The sequence below is a fragment of the Haemorhous mexicanus genome, chromosome 1 (assembly GCF_027477595.1).
Source record: "Haemorhous mexicanus isolate bHaeMex1 chromosome 1, bHaeMex1.pri, whole genome shotgun sequence".
NCBI lineage: Eukaryota > Metazoa > Chordata > Aves > Passeriformes > Fringillidae > Haemorhous > Haemorhous mexicanus.
Window position 1 is genome coordinate 136904643 of NC_082341.1, and position 17536 is coordinate 136922178.

A 17536-nucleotide genomic window follows, 5' to 3' on the forward strand; every position below is an offset into this window, starting at 1 on the left:
TTCTACCCCAATGGTAAATTATGAGCCAAACAAAAAACAATGCCTGTATGTGTTTCTGTTGTTAAAAAATTACCTTTGCTTCTTCCTCTGCCCCATGGTGTTCATCTGCCAGGAACAATGGCAGCCATTGTTTTTCTAATCTCTTCTGGACACATTGCTGAACTTGTAGCAGAACTGCTGCCGAAAGCTGATCATGAAGGCTTTGTCTCCTTCCTCCACCTGAATGCATTAGCTAAGCAATCCAAATACAATAACACATGACATAAACGTTTGTGTATACCAAAAGTCCTTTATCTCCCTACATCCTTGATTTAGCAAAGCATGAGCTTAACTGTAAGCAAAGCACTTAATGCATGCTTACCCAAGGCTCACATGTACTTTTCATAAAGGGGAACAGATTACATTTGTCCCTACCTATAATAGGATACAGACTCTGGTGAATAATACCCCAGCTTGACCAAGTAAATTGCCTAAGTATCAAGATATATCAGAGCACCACAGCTCAGACTTGCTGTCTGTGGCTTTACTGACATACTAAAATAGAAAGCTGGAAGAAGTCACTGTGCCTGAAAGTCATTTTTACACTTTTTCTGAGCTGTCTTGTGCATGCTCTGACTGTGGCCTCACATCAGAGTTCAGGAGAGACATTCTGCAAGAGGTAGGGAGGAAAAGCCTGAACAGGAAGGAAGGGACCTATACAACCAGAATAGAACCATATTTCTGGCCAAAAATACAGGTAAGATTTGAGGAGATAGCTTGGGGAAAAGCTGGAGCAGACCCACTTGTGGATTTTTATCTCAGTCACAGTCACAGTGATTGTTCTTTATGAATGGCTCTGTAACTGCTACCTCTTCCTGTTGTTCTCTGGTAGCTGGGCTGTTGGGTCCAAAGAAGTACTTGTTATTTAAGTACTTGGTTTTAATGTCTTTTGATTTTTCATCACTTTTTTCTTTATCCTTTTGGAGCATCTTTCTGAACTCTTCAATATCTAGCCAGCACATGAGATCCATGCTACAAACAAATTTAAACAGAATGTTATTTCAATATTGAGTTAATTTCATCAACATTCTAAGGAGTTATTAGTTTAACCACAACTATATCATACCAAAGTATTCAGGACCTAAATACCAGGTCAGATTGGGCTGAAATTTTATGTCATTTTTTCTCTGCTAATACCATCTGCTGAGACCATGGCACTTGCTGAACAGGCAGAGCAAACTTATATCTTAGAGATCTCATTTAGGGTGCCACCTGGGAGTGCCACCTGGAAGTACCCTGAAAGGAGTAATCTCCTCAATATGCCATGGCTAAATCCAGCAGGGACTGTGGACCAGAACCATAGTGTGGAGCTCACGGAGAGAATGAAGAGTGAAACAGATGAGAATTTGAATCAGTACTGAGGCTGCAAGCCCTTGAGAGATGAGTTGATACCTCCTACTCTGCCTCCTTGTTATATTGCCTGAGAAAGGAGCAGGGATGACAGCTGGGAACATCAGTCCAAGAAATCACCCCCTTCCTGCCCCATGTGAAGTGCTAGAGTTTAAGTCAGTCTGCAGCTGAGCAGATAAAAACAATTAATGGCAAAATTTGTTTCTAGAGTTTTTTTGTGGGCTCCTTTCTCATAAATTACCAATTCTACTACTTATTTAATTAGTGACAAATAATTTAAATTATGCAGTTCTCAATCTATATATTGTTCATAATGTTTGAGTGTACACTATAAATTTAAGTTTGTTTTCACAGAATCATAGAATGGTTTTATTCTCTAAACCAGACAACAGAATAAATGACATATCTACAATTTCAGTTTAATTTGTTTGACTGTTTTCTGACAGTATCCTATTAGCTGAAGTTACATGAACATTTTAGTGATTACATTCACTGTATCTGCAAAAGGAAATATGAAACATTAAATTCAGACAAATCTGTTTCAGTTTTCCATTTGGTTAATAACTGGCTTTTTCAAAACAGTAATCTATGAGTAAAATGTTCAAAAGCATCTGACTGATTTAGGAACAGATGTTCTCCTTTCAAAAGTCTTTTGAGACCCTTACAGAACCCCAAGTTCTATTGAGACTGAAATTCTTTCATTTGCTAGTTCATCACAACATGACTAAGTTCACCCAAATGCAAGTGATCCAAATTACTGTGGTTTTATGGAGTAACTCCTTGGCATCTACCTATGAAAACTGACCAAATATGTGCATCTTTTAAAAAAGTAAAATATATAATCTTCAAGTGTGTTAGATAAACTGTTTAGTGGTGGCTTATCCTGGCATACTGGATCAGGAGCACATCCATAGTCAATTAGCCTGGCGAGACTAACAAGCAGTAATTCACTAACCCAAAGTAACACAGATTGTCCTGCAACTGTGTGAATTTATCCTATATATTTAACAAAGTATTAATTAATGGAGCTTTGCTTAGTCTCTTACCAGAATTTGTGCACAGGTACTCAGCAGCTTGTGCTTCCTGAAACTTGCATCACTTACATTTGGACATTATCAGAACTGTAAGTTTTGATGAAAAGGCAAATGTGTTCAATGTTTTTTTCTGACATTTTCCAGGTTCTAGGATCCCTTCAGCTTATAGTACCATTAAGCACCTTTATTGTAGCGTGCCAGCTGGACTGCAGAGTAACTAGTCTGGACCCAGCCCTAAAACACTTTTGTGAGAGTTTTTCAAATGTTTTTCTTCATTATGAAGGTTTATTAAAAAAAAAAAAAAAAAGCTCCATAAATTAAACATTTCTCTGCCTGGCTTTACCACTTAAGATGGGTCTTGCCTGTGATTAACAAAGCAGGAAATACCAGAGATAATTCAGCATACCTGTCCATGACCTGTTATCTGCTGATTCCTACCATTTCCCCACTTAGAGAGGAACTCAAGACTAGAGGTCTCCGAACTGCAATGTGTGAAGGGGGTGTGCAAGACCATTTGTTGAGGGGCAGCAAGAAAATATTAAAACTTTAGTAGCACATGTATATAATGTATAAAAAATTACCTATATATATATAGGCACACTAGGGTTCCATGCTCAAAAAATTTTTACTGATGAGATGCATGAGCAAGAAGTTTGGAGACCACTGCTCTAGACAATTAACTCAGAAGTCACCTAACTATAGGCAGACCATAAGAATAGAATTTCCATCTGAACTCATTATCTGCAGTCCTTTTGTAGTCAGTAATCTTAGGAATGATCCATCCAAATTGGTCTAAGATTTTACCTTCAGAATTAGGAACATTGTGTCCAGAAGTGTATATTTTTGTCTCTCTGACTACAAAGAGAATCTATGTGATGATAAGTAGAAGTGATGACATTAAGTCTTGGCCAGAGGAGTTTTGTGCCAGATGCCCCTTTCTGGACAGTTTTGAAAAAGCTGACCAATATCCAATGTGAAGCTATAGCAGTGCTTGACTAGAAGCCACAGCCAATATGCAAAGCATCGACTCATGGGAAGCCTGATTAAAGGAAAGAAGCGACAATTTAAAGACAAAAGTATCAGCTTCTGTTCAGATCTTACTTTTAAAATAAACAGGCTCACCTTTTCAAAAACCCTGCCTAAGGCTGTATCTGCTACAAGCTAGTACTTAAATCTGTTCAGTAGACACAAAACTGTGGTTACTGTCACACTATGACAATAACATGCCTGTTTTCTATTTGTACATTTTTATAATAACCAGCTTTAATTTTTAAAATGTACTAAATTGAATCTGTACTAAAAAAAGAGAAAATTTTACTCATTATAAGCTAATTATTCTACTCAGGGGTTTGCCACTAATCAAAGCAGAAACTGAAAGCAGAACTGTCATACAAATATGTTTTGACAGGAGAATTTTTATCCCAAACATGTTAAGACAATTCAGTTGTCTGAACAATGTGTCTGTGTGTTTCATAAATATGCAAAAACATTTTTTTAAATATTAAATCTGTCAACATTTAGATAGCCAAGATCATTGGCAAATATTTCTTCTGAACTTAGAAACAGGTAAAATAATAATAATGAAGAAACGTACCTAGCAGAATGCTTATCAAGAAAAGCCTGGAACTGTTCTAACTTCTCTTTGTCATGGATCAGGTCAGACAGACTGGGACCTGCCAATTCCTTGGAAGCTTGATGCAAGTGCTGATCTTCTTTGAGAGCCCCTGTGTCAGCAACAGTACTCTGAGGGGAGAAATTATTTTGCTTGCATAACTGCTTTTTTCACCTCTGCATTTTGCTCAGTCTAATAATCCTTGCATTAGATAACCTATCTCTGTAAAATAGCTTTCTAATCACTAAGAAAATAAATTGAGTTAAGGCTCCAGCTCCCAGTAAGCTTTACTTTTATGTTTGCTTTAAACATATCAGTGTCTGCAGGTTCCATAATCAAATAATCCAACATATACCTGTAATTCACTGGAAATGAAGGCATTTACTCAAGAGTAGGGGCCCAAAACACATTCCACAGACTTTAGGTCTGATGTTGATGGAACTGACAGAAGACCTGTGTATCTAATCAACACAATGGCTGTCAATCAGTCCCCAAAATGAATGGTAGAAATCAGACTACTTTCTTCTCCAAACTAGAATCTGGTCAGTTTTTCATTGCTGATACTCAAAGTGTGAACCCTCTCTGACAGAGAAAGGGTTTGTTTTTGTTAGTAGGTACTTGTCTTACCTCATCCTTCTTGGAACTACTCACTTGATGCAAAGCCTGGAGCTCTCTAAAGTACACGGAGTCCAGCTGTTGAGTTTCTTCCACCAACTCCACCTAAGAAAAATAATATCTTGTATCACCCCTACAGTACACATTATAGAAAGATGGAGAACTACATGGGCATTTTGCCAGTGACAGTGGATAGAAAAGAATACATTTGTCAGCAATGAGACCGATGTTTAGAAGAGACAAGTCACATTCTTGTAACAAACAATTCTATCCATAGCTCTGGTAGAACACACTTTTCCCATCTGTGTAGGATGCAGATTTCTATAGAATACTACTAAATAACCTAACTATAACTTTAGGTAAGTTGATTCAAAAACTTGCTAAATTCCAATGTGTACATAATATATTGTGTATGTTGTGCATATATTATATTGTGTATATTGAGTCAGACATACCTGATTGCCTATACCAGTAAATTGTGTCTAAAACTGACACTGAGAAGCAGAAAAACAGTTCTTAAAACTAGGACTCTCAACAGGAAATGTCAAGGAGACAGAGTGCCACAGATTTGGAGAAACAGAAATTTAAGATGATAAAGATTTTAAAATATCTATACAATAAAGATGAAAGCTTTCTGACTTTCAGTCTTGTCCTCTTTCTTAAATTATTAACTGTGTGTGATTTGAATTCATGTAGGTGGCATTTTTAACTTAATTAGAAGCTGTATGTAACTAGAGCAGTTCTTCACGTTATATACAAACAATCAGTGACCGTGAAAGAGATATTTGGTGACCCTCCTTGCTGACTAAACCATTTAAATGCAGATTTTAGGATATTTTGCAAAATTGAGCCAATGCCTTACACTGATCTACATGCCCATTACAAAGATTAGAGAGCTGTGATTGTCTTATACAAGCATTTATTTGCCAGAGAGAGATGAGAATGTTTAGAATAGTATTCATGACGCTTTCATCTAAATGTGAATACCACACTAATCACTGCGTTATCTGAATGCCTTCAAGCTCAATGTAACTTTATTCCATTGTTATAAAGTGCTTTGGGCTATTCTTTCCCTTAAAAGAAAATATAGTTTAAAATTAAATAGTAAAACAATTCAGAACATTTTTCATAAAGTTTGAAGAGAAAGCAGACAAAGGCAGAATGAGAGTCAACAGTAAAAAGAAGCTCTCTCGATTACATGTTTCATTTAAAGAAAAAACATAGATATATATATATATATATTGAACATGTCCCAAATGAACAATTTTGGACTCACCTAATTCTTGATAAAATATCTTGTTTCATTATGGGCCAAATATGTCCTGATATAGAGTAGAACAAAGGGGAAGAGTAGAGCCAGGGACTGAACAAAGTACAAAGCAGATGTTGTCTTTGTGCTTGGGAAGGAGTGTGCCTAACTATCAGCCTGCACCTAGTACAAAGAGACTCTAGTCCCTCCTAGAACAGGTCGTTTAATGTCTGTGTATTGTAACTCTTCACAAACACTTGTATTGTGCAGTCAAAAGGATTTTGTTGTTTTTTTGAGCTCAGATTAAGATCTTTGTGTTATTAGAGCACTGAGAAGTCTGCACGTAAACTCACTTGCAAAGGAACACATCCTCCAAATTGAAAGGGCAATAGATTATCCTGTGGTTAACTCAAGGAGATATAAACTGACACACATATTAACTGAAAGGAAAAGTATATCTCTTCAATTCTTGCTTTTCACTAGAAGCAGTGAAAACAGAGAGCTCTAAAGCAGACTCCTTTTTATGCAAAAACAATGTATGAGAACCCTCGGCTGTGCTGATGATTTGACTCAGTGAGGACTGGCAATAGACTCTAGACAGCCCTTACAGATAGGACGCACAGAAAATACCCAACTACAAAAGACTAAAACTAGCCAGATAGAAATAACTTAACATTTCAGATTCATGAAAAGTATCAGTCAATTCCAAGGTGCACTGCAGGTCATAAAGAATTATAGCTGAAATAGTTCAGAAAAAATAATTTATCTGAAAGGTTAGAAAAGACGTTGAAAAGTAAAGAAAATATTTTACAGATGTGTTTGGATTACTATATTTCATTTCACTAAGTTTCTCAAAGTTTCAAAACTTCTAAAGGATATTATGTTATCACAGGATGAGAGGGAAAGTCCCCTTGTGAATTAAGTAGAAGGTAGAAAATCAAAACCAAAGAAATAAATAACTTTCATTATGGGGTGGGGTTCCTATTGGAGTCTCACAGGGGCCTGCACTGAGGTTGTTTTTTAAACATTCAGAAACTATCTGGAAAAGAGGTGAGTGAGGAGACAACCAAGTTTGCAAAATGATTCCACAGAGCAAAAAATTAAATTGACTGTGAAAAGCTGCAGGATAGCAGGACACTTTAGCATCTGCGTGATAAAAGGCCAGCTGAATTCAACGATAATAAACATTAAGTCATTCCAGTGAGCTCCAAATTAGGGCTTTCCATTAGTAGTTATTACTTGGGAAGGAAATCTTGGAATCATTGCAGATGGCTATTAGCTTACATTTTGCACATCCACTCAAAGTTCACCAGGAGTCAAAAAGCAATTAGAATGATAGGGACAATTAGGAATGGGCAAAGAGCACCACAGAAAACATGGTTCTGCCACTGGATAATCCTTAGTGCATCCAGACTTTGAGTATTGCTTGCATCTCATCAAAAGAAAAGAAAATAACACCTACAGATGGGGCAATAAGTGCAACAAAGGTATGGAACACCTTTTATAGGAGGAGGAGACGTCAAAGTGTCTAGGATTCTTGAGTTTCAAGGAGATCTAATTGAACTGGGATATAAGAGAAACTTGTAAAAGCATAACATTGAGAATAGGACAAGATAATGATTGTTCACTTGTTCCTTCTGTTATACAAAACTAGGGCACCAGGTGAAATTATCAGGGAGGCGTTTGCAAATAAATCAAGATATGCATTTTCTTCTCCTATTGTATGACTAAACCATGAAACCCACTTCTACAGTGAGGCTGAAGATACATCACTCAAGATACATTTTACAGAAACTCATGGCGGGAAAAAAATCTCCTCAAAGACTATTACAATCAAAAATATGGATATGACCCTGATCCATGAACTTTCTTGTTTGCAAAGTGCTGAAGATGGCTGTATGTCTTTTTTCTGTTCTTATACTCTGTTCTTAAATGTTTAATACCGGCTAGAAGACCATTCTCAACTTTGATTTCAGGTATCAATTCATTTAGTTGTTCTTACATTCATGCATGATACAGAACCAAAAATAGACTGTACTACAAAACTTCCGAAAAAAGACATTTCAAAATATTTTGCAGGGGACAATGTGGGAATGTTATTACAAGCTGACAGAAGTGTCATCAATAAGTGATGATATTTCCTATAAATTGGAGATGCTTCATCTAACCTCATAGTGAAGAAAAACAGGAACAAGAACCAACTTCTGCCCTCTCTCTCCTGATTTTCCACTGTAAGTTTCTCCTTCTATATCCAAGAGAGAGATGCTAAAGACTTGAAATTAGAATCATAGAGCATCCTGAGTTAGAAGAGCCCTACAAGAATCATTGAGTCAGCTCCTGATCCTGCATAGCACCATCCCCAAGAGTCACATCATGTGCCCAAGAGCACTGTCCAAGCACTTCTTGAATTTTGTCAGGCTTGGTGCTTGGCCTGGGGAGCCTGCTCCAGTGCCTAACCATCCTCTGGGTGAAAGAACTTTTCCTAATATACAATCTACACGTCCCCTGACACAACTTTGGGCCATTCCCTTGGGTCCTATCACTGGGCACCAGAGAAGAGACTGGTGCCTGTAGACCACCGCTCTCTCTTCCTCTCCAGGCCAAACAAGTGACCTCAGGCCTCGTAGGGTTCCCCCCAAGGCCCTTCACGCCCTCATAGCTCTCCTCTGAACACTTTCCAAGAGCTTTGTATCTTTCTCATATTGTGGCACCCAGAAGGACTTTGAACTACAGTGAGCAACTTGTAGGTAAGTTTGTCACTCATGCGCCGGGGTCAGGGCAGGAACAGGCGAGAGGCAGGATCGTAGCAAAGGTGAGGAAGGACTTTATTCAAAAGAACTGCGTGGTTTTTATAGAGTGGTACGATGGATTCTATTCTATTGGCTAACTAACAGAAACATCTTTCTCACGCACTGTCCTTGAGAGGAACAGAAAAACAAGGTAGAAAAAACAGAACCTGCAAATTGTTTATAGTCAACGGTTATCGCATCTTTACAGCTCCCTAAAATTTCTCACAAGTCGCTGTGAGAAACGCTTGCCGTTTCTCTCTCCCTGTCCCATGGCATCCACATAAGTTTGCAAAGAACAGAGAGCCGCAGCATCCACCACTGTCATCACCATTTCTTATTGTTATTGGCCAGAGGCACAGTCAGAACTGCAGCCATTTCCTCTGACCTCCACAAGCATGCTCAATTCAAGTTTTCAGAACATTTTGGGATTAGAACTGAGTACACCTCTGAGCCACTTTTTCAGAGCAAATTCAGCTGTATTTGTTTGGGACAAATACAGCTGAATCACCATGTCACATTTCCACTATGCTAAGCAGTAACTGCACTTAAATTCTAAACACATGAAATACCTACTGTCACTGCACTGACAATCTAAAAAACCACTTTACTATGTGCTTATCAATAAAAATACAGAGTGTTTATGGGCAATCCGTCATAAAAAAAATTACTTCTGGTCAATGGTACAATTGCAGAAACATGAAACTTCCTGAGTGCAAAGATAAATTTTACCATAGCAAGATGTGTTTCTCCCCAGTTCACAGGCCAAGGAGCCTATGAAGCCCACAGCTCCCTTTCAGATGAGAAGTCTGCTCTCCACAAGAAGCTCAGCTTATTTCCACATATCAGGATAGTAAGGAGTAAGTAAAACATCTTGTAATACTTATCCTTTCTGAATTATAAATACAACAGGGTTTCATGTGAATGATCTTGTGATTTTCTTCCCTGAAATAAGAATTTTTCATGGTGTCATCCATGTATTACCTTTCTATAAGCGTATTTGTCTTCTTCCACCATCTTCATCCACGGTTCCAGCAAAACAGTGAGGATGTGTTCTTCTGCTGGGTCAAAAAGGTCCTCAAAAGCTGGGTCAATTTTGTGATAAATCATATTTTTCTTATTCTGATGAAGTCCAGTGTCCATACTGGCAGATGGAGCAATGTAAGTTGCATAAAGGAACTACAATAAAAGAGAAGAAAACTGTATCTTAGCCATCATACATTTCAATGGTCACAGACCCTTGAAGGAGAGAATGAATGCACATTTGTCCCTCACTGCCCTGCTGCATGTTCAGAACTAGTATTAGTTCAAAATTCAGTAACTGACACAATAGATCCTCCTGCCATTTTTACTCTTACTCATTAAAATGGTTAATGCAATTTTCACTTGGATATATTTGGCTGATACTTAGATTCAGATAACCACAATTATTACAGCAACTGCACTCCTCATGAAGTCACACTGTTGTTTTGCAGAATATATGCTGGGCCAACAAGTGAAGGCATCTTACTTCTTCTAAGAGAGGTAATTTGTAAATTTGAGGTTAAAATTAATGAAAATTTATATGATTTCATTCTGTGTGGAGGTTCTTTTTGATAGTTTTTTGACAATGGTGAGACTCTTATTACTGTACAGGATCCATGCAGGACATACCACTGCACAGCTAAGGTCTAAGGCCTTACCAAAACAAGAATCACAATGTGTCTCTTATCTGAAGCACAGAGTTTGCCATTACAAGGAGCAGAAACATGTACAAGGAGCAGAAAACTGAACCTGGAGGGTATTTCCTTCTCCCTAACAGCTCATCCTTGAAGCACAGAGAAATTTTTAATTTTTTTTTTATACAATCCCCTATGCAAAACTCTTGTTTTTTAAATATTTTGTTAAAGATGATATGAAAATGAACATAGAAAACTCAGAGTAAAACATTTTTTTCCCAGGAATATATTGGAAAAATATATTCCATAATAGCTTTCTAAAACTTCATGATTCTGACTTCAGCTAGGAACTCAAGTAAAAAAAAGATGCTGCCAAAATATATTTCATATCCTTATAAATATTTTCTCTTCTTCATATTGTGAAAGTCTAACTATATTTCAAACATACAGTCAGGGACCAGATTAGCAGCACAAATCAGAATTTTTCTCTAGGATATCATTGACAAGTCCATTTTCACTATTTATTATCACACAGGTTTGACAATGAAGAATTCAGGATTCTTTTAATTCTCATTTTCCTTATGTTGCTAAAATCCAGCTGTAACTAGCAGATGTACAAAGCAATAGAAGAGAAGAAAAGAATATGTTTACTCTGTGTTCAAGCAGTAATAAAACACTGGTGTGCTTAGATTTCAAGCACAAGGGCAGAATGTTTGAGTACATTAAATAATGTTTCTTTTTGTTTTAAATTAAATGTTGATTTATTAGACTCTCTCTTTCAAACTGCAACAGTAATAGAGTATATCCCCATTATTTTGGACCCTTACAATTTGAAACAAACCCTTTAGATTCTCCAGGTGTTAGGTCACTGAGGAATATAGGGCTATGATGGCTGACATCCATCCTCCACTTAGCTCTCGTTATGATTACTGTATTTACTGTGTATGCAGGATTCTACACTCTTTCCACATTTCTACGCTTTCAATGCAAACAAAAATGGTTTGTGCCTACTGTGCCTATTGTTTTCATAAGGATATGCAGGTGCAAGGTGTAAGAGAAATAGAATATCCATAGGAAGAGTCTTACCTGAAAGCTAGACCACATTTCTCCTAAATTAAACCCTTCTCAGTAAATCCCCAGGTACATTTAAATTTAACAGCTTTAATTAGATTCACAGTGATTTCAAATGTTGAAAGTTACTTTGAAGAACCCTAACACTAGGAAAGTTTCAGTTACATCATGTTAAGTCTGATCCAAAACAATTTAATGTATAAAATTAGCCAGATTAGAAGGGCCAAGTCCAATGCAGTTTCTTTAAAACAGCCTCTTTAAAAAGTGGTTAACAATTTCAGTTGTCATTAGGACTACATTGCTCCACCTGTTACAACTTAGCACACAAGGGATCTGTAAATTAGTAAAAAGCTTCAAAAAGATAGCCTCAATATTTTAGCACAAATTAACCTGGTTCCTTAAGTGAGTGATCATTTGAGTATAGTTTTAAGAATAAAATAAAAACAAACATACCACTAGTTTCTTGGCTGGAATTCCCTTCCCCTATGATTTTGTTAACTTGAATATATTTGCTACTCTTCTTTAGAGATGGCAAAAAATGTCAGCCTACCAAGTCAGAAATTGTCCAGACAAAGAAGTGTTGACCAAAAGCTATTGACAATCTGTTCACACCAGCACTGTTGTAATATTTTGCCACATTAGGGACTGTCTTTGTAGGCTGCTCTACCTGCAGAGCTGCTCCCAGTTCTTTATAATTGCGCTTGCAAAACCAGAACATAGTAAGGACAGATATTTGTCTCCAGAACCAATAGTTAGGGCAGGCAATGCACGTGAAGCAGAAATTCAAAGGTGGTTGAGCTAGCTAGAGGAATGCACTTTGCCAAACTCAAAGAACCAAACTCTCAGTGGTGTAATCATTATGGCCTTTTCATATGAAGGATGCACATTTGCAGTGTCAGAGGATTTGGCATCTTTTTACTTAAATTCTCATAAGAATCCACTGCAATGGTATTTGACCAAGTAAGTGAATACATGCACTTGCAGATAGCAGAGAAATGAGTAGCAGCTTCATCCCTGCGTCACTTGCATCAGAGTTTAGGTGGATCTGTAGATCTGCACAGATTCGATTGCAAGGATTGCAGGAAAAACAACTGAGAAGAGTTCTAGACATGTCAAAAAAGAGGAAAAGTGTCTGTTCGCAGCCTTCAACACTGGGCAATGCAGTTTGAAAGACATATTTTATAAAAAGTAATTATCATAGCCTCCTTTTATTCCCGTGTCATGGAATTCCTGAGATTTTCTCATTCTCAGAGAGTGGAATATTGAAACCATTATATTGGTCAATCTCCTAAGGGATGAACAAGAAAAATTACATTAAATTAACTTGTAGGTTAACAAATTCATACAAAAATCTGAAGTGTAGGACACCAAGTGCATATCAAACTTTGTTGATTCATTGTTTTGTTCCTATTGAAAAACACAAGATTTTTTTCTAACTGCCAGCTATAAATTTTCCTGTAAATGTAAATACGTGATGGATTGAACCCAAAACCTTATCTGGAAATTTGCTCAGTTTGCATATTGGAATTACTTACAATTGCACAAACCTGATTATACAAAATGCTTAGAAAATTCAGATTAAGACTTTGGCCTCATCTTATGACTTTCCAAATCAGGGATTGTACAGGCCTTGGGTTCTGGTGTGAATTCATCCCCAGATGAGAAGGCTTTGATAAGCAATTTCAGAATGACTGGAGTGAAGCAAGAAATGTGAGAAAGATTTAAGTCCAAGTGCTTTGTACTGCTGCCCAAAGGAATGGATATTGCTCTGATCTAAACGAGCGCCTTGTGCAGCTGCTTGGCAGAATGATGAGATGGAAGCATGCAATGCACTGGCTGGTGTTAAACAGAGAGGCTAAACTGCCTTAACCTCCATCATCACTTCCCACTAACATAAATCTTGTATCTGACCGTAAAAGTCCACAGTAATGAAGACTCCCTTTATCTAAATTGATTCTAGCATTAAAATGTTGTATTTCCCACAACTGCATTAAATTTTCTATTTCTAAATAACTTTTTTAAAAATTAAACCCCAACATTTTGTTTCTTTATCGGTTTTATTTTCAAATTGTTTTACACTCATGTTCATATGTTTACAGTGAATAAACGTGTATGTTCCTGGATGATTACCAGTACTTGTCATTATTCTTATCCATCAGATTTCATTCTCACTGTAGTTTCTTTCCCCAGGTGAATGCATATATACCTTGGAAAGCATTTTATTACTCTATCATAAAGCTGAAATAGCAATGCCTAACAAATGAAACAATGAGTAGCAGATACACAGCAATCAAGTTTTGTTCTTGTTTCTAACAGGAAGCAGGCAACACACATTTGGAACACTGTTTGTCTCTTCATGTCTCTTTCTGTAATAAATAGTAAAATATATATGAAAATGTGTCATGTGAATCTGATTCACATTCTCTTAGGAGTATTTGGAGTGACTATCTTCTTGTGCCAAAGGTGAGTGCAGAATTTGGGAAGGCATCCCTTCCGTAAGCAGACTCTGAAGATTGGTTGCAGCTTGACTCTTTACGGTGTTCCAATGAAAACAAGTATCATTTTTCTGCAGCCTTAAAAGGCAAGCTTGAGAATGATACCAAATGTTGCAGCACATGTGTTGATTTGTTATGTTACATTTCAGCTGTTAGTTATGCTAATGGAACAGTTTCACATATTTAGTTTTGATGTATTTACTTTCATGGCTATGTGTATGTACTGTCTGCAATTGCCTGGTAACACTGATTGCACGATGTTCTGCTGTCACCACCAGGCCAACACTGGAAATAAGATTAGTAAAAAAGACCCGGGCCTTAAATTTTCAGCCATGCATCCACTAGAAAAAGAACGTAAACTGGTGTGAAATGAAACCAAAATGAAAACCATCAGAGATTATAAGGTAAGCTTTGGCCTGCAATAAAACACATAGGAAAATAGTGATACAGATTAGATATGGTCATCTAATGTGTATCTGCTGTGAGAAGGTCCCCAGCCACACTCAGGCATGGACAGATGCAGGAGACAGTCAGACTTAAGGGGATGTTCAGTTGCCCACAGCCTCAGGCCATAAGAAGAGCTATAGGGGAAAATAGCCAAATAGGGTAACAGTTTAGTTTACCCAGTATGAGACAGGAGAGGGAGGAACCCATGCCTTGGCCTCTGCTTGGAGTTTCTGTACAAACAACACTGATTTAGATGAGACTTCTGGACAAATATGCAAACTTCTGTTATTTTCCCAGTAAAACCTCCAAGATGGAAAAGACAATTTCAAGAATGTCCAGATACTCAGGAACATGTCATATAAAGAGATTACTCTCACCTGCCCTCCACAGATATTTGTTGAAATGATATGTGAAGTAGTTTTGCTCTATTACAGTATATATTGAAATATGTTGATAGGGTATACTCCTACACAAGGTTTAGAGAGGAAAATCAGACCAAAGTTTTACAAAGTGATTTTAAAAGTTCCTCATAGTTCTTCTAATGATATCACAAGGTTGCAGTTTCTTTCCCTGATGGAATCAATCTACTCTGCCTTCAGCACCACTGTGGGCTAAGTGCATGCTCAATTAAAATACTCTTTTATAGGAAATATCAATTCCACTTAACATTAAATGAGGGTCTAAAGATCTATTTAGGGGGATGACAACCATGGTAAATATAATAATGATGCCCTGACAATCATAAAAATTGGACAGGGCTAACAAAAATAATTTTTCATTATTGAGGTCATTATCTGAGGTCTGTACTATGAGATCTGCAATTCTAACCCACATAGGAGATAGAAGGAAAGGTTCAGCACAATTACTTGGTTTAGAAAAAATACTATCTCTGATGTTAACACTAAGCAGACAGTTTCCAAATATGACTCAGTGTAGCAAAGGGGAGTTTAGGTAAACTGAGTATAATAGATAAAACTGGGAACAGGCTGCAGAGCTTGGAAATCAAGGTATGCATGTTTAATGTTTGAATCAAGAAATTCCATGGAAACAATCCAAAGAGCTTCTTTTATTGCCCACAACACAGATTTACTTTGGTGTGTGTTGTCAAGTTTTGGAAACTTTTCTATCTTTTTTTCAGTCTTTACACTGAACAAATGCATTTGTGAAGGAAACTAATAAATGTATTTTTGAAAAAAAACCCACATTATTTACAACTTACTTGAGCTTGCTGGCATATTTGAAAAGGTTGAAGGGTTTCTTGGTAAAAAAGCTGATGATAAGCCTGTAGGTCGAACCAAAAGTACACGCAGTTCTTCCACAACTAGAGATGAAAAATATTGTAGGTTATTGCTACCCAAATATCACAATTTTATAAAAAATTGACTTTCCAATGCAAGTAATTATTTCGCTCCTTGGGGTCATCATAAATCAAGCTCAATTTAAAATGGATTTAATCTTCTGTTGCATCCTGGCAGAAGAACAACATATTTCATAGCATCATCACAGTGATACTCTATCTTTTATTGTATCCTTTATGCATAATTGGCCACTAAAATCGTTAACATTGTAGTTAACATTTAAAGAGTAACCACATTTCAGTGGCATAAAGCCAGTGCTAAACACGAGATGCTGATAATGGACATGCAGAGTTTGTGCCATGGCAAAATAGCATTTTGCAGCAAAAACCAAAATAATTAAATACTGTGTACTTGACATATTGTACTGGGATTATCATTACATTTTTATTACAAGCATCTCTGAGACTTGAGCCCCAGAGTCTTGGCCTCATTTCATAAATTCAAACAAACAGCAAAAGATCTTTCAGAAGTCCACATCTTTTCCCAGTCCTCTGCTTTAATCATGTGTTTCTGGGTTTTAGACCTTAAAAATACCCTGAAACCGCCATCACTAACCAATAAAGAATGTATTCCAAAAAGGTAGGGGTAGGAAACTTTGTTCCACAAACTGTAGCCTTCCATGCCTGGAACATGAGTGAAATAGGATTCACAGCTGAAGAGAAAACTTTAGGCAAATAATTATGAAAGGAGCCTGGCACCTGGAAAGGCTAGAGACACTTGGATGGTTGCCTATCTCCAATGGAAAAATAAGTTTCTTTCATTTAGATTTCTTTTATACACACTTGATGGTTTTAGCTGAAGGTATTTAGCTTTGGAAACATTAGATCTTGCCTTCTAGAACCCAGAGGCATTTCCAGCTACTGCTCATGGATTCTGGGTTGTGCTAGTGGTGAAACAGATGTCCATCTTGATTGCATTCAAACCTCCCCTAAAGACTCAATTTTTCTACAAAGCCACTAAACACTAACTCAATGTTCATAAACTGTTCCAATTCAATCCTCAATTTACACCAAGCAATGAATGATACATCTGCTGACTACATAGAAGAAATAGTATTGTGTGTCTCAGAAATACAAGGAGATTCATGGAAGCATAAGAAAGTTTTAAAAATATTGAAGATTTTGGACATCACTAACCCAAAAAGTAAGAAGAAATCAGATTATTTTCAGTACTAGCACAGCAGGTTTCCCATATTTTTAAGTAACATTTTTTGTGGGCAAAGGCCTCGTTTTTTTCTGCCAAGTAAAAGGTTAACCTTTAAAAATTAGTACTCTTTTTTTTATCCCAGATGGTACAATAAGAATTCCAATGGGTTTGAGACAGTAAGAATCTGACAGCTTGGTTAAGACCTGTCATTAGTTTGCATATATACATGAACAGTTTATTGTTGTTGAGGGATTGAAGTCTCACAAGTAATAATTCATCCAGTCATCAATCTTTCTTTCTCCATTTCTTTTTTTTTTTTTTTTTTTCAGTCTGGCAGCCCCCTATAACTTGGCATTCAGTCAATTGTGGACTAAATTATCACAGAGTAGGAAAATATTCATACCTTATTCCCTGACTTCTCACAGAATTGTGTGAAGTAGTAGCCTGCTCTGTTCTCCAAATAAAGAGACTGCAGCATGCTTTCAATTCCTGATCCCCTGAAGACAACACTGCTAGCAACACTTTTCCCCTGGACAAATAAAACATAGTTATACAGCAAGGAATAACAGGCTTTCATTATTTTCAAATGTCACTACATTGCAAAGGAGGGCCATGAAGTGTGTTCAATTAGTATCTTCATCCCAAGGAAGTAGACTCCATTTTCTACTACATATGC

At 37.0% G+C, this 17536-nt stretch overlaps 1 protein-coding gene across 4 annotated transcripts in view; it reads right to left on the minus strand.

Annotated features, from left to right (window-relative positions):
- RGS22 (regulator of G protein signaling 22) overlaps nucleotides 1-17536 on the minus strand; it is a 63187-nt gene that overhangs the window by 19364 nt on the left and 26287 nt on the right. For 3 of the 4 annotated variants that reach the window (XM_059864606.1, XM_059864590.1, XM_059864615.1), the window contains 7 exons: nucleotides 17264-17389; nucleotides 15576-15677; nucleotides 9670-9864; nucleotides 4663-4755; nucleotides 4018-4166; nucleotides 849-1011; nucleotides 74-232 (listed from right to left, as the gene is read on the minus strand). In XM_059864606.1, the coding sequence (XP_059720589.1) occupies nucleotides 74-232; nucleotides 849-1011; nucleotides 4018-4166; nucleotides 4663-4755; nucleotides 9670-9864; nucleotides 15576-15677; nucleotides 17264-17389 (987 nt within the window). The remainder of the gene's footprint in view (nucleotides 1-73; nucleotides 233-848; nucleotides 1012-4017; nucleotides 4167-4662; nucleotides 4756-9669; nucleotides 9865-15575; nucleotides 15678-17263; nucleotides 17390-17536) is intronic. The other variant, XM_059864597.1, reaches the window with a different exon arrangement.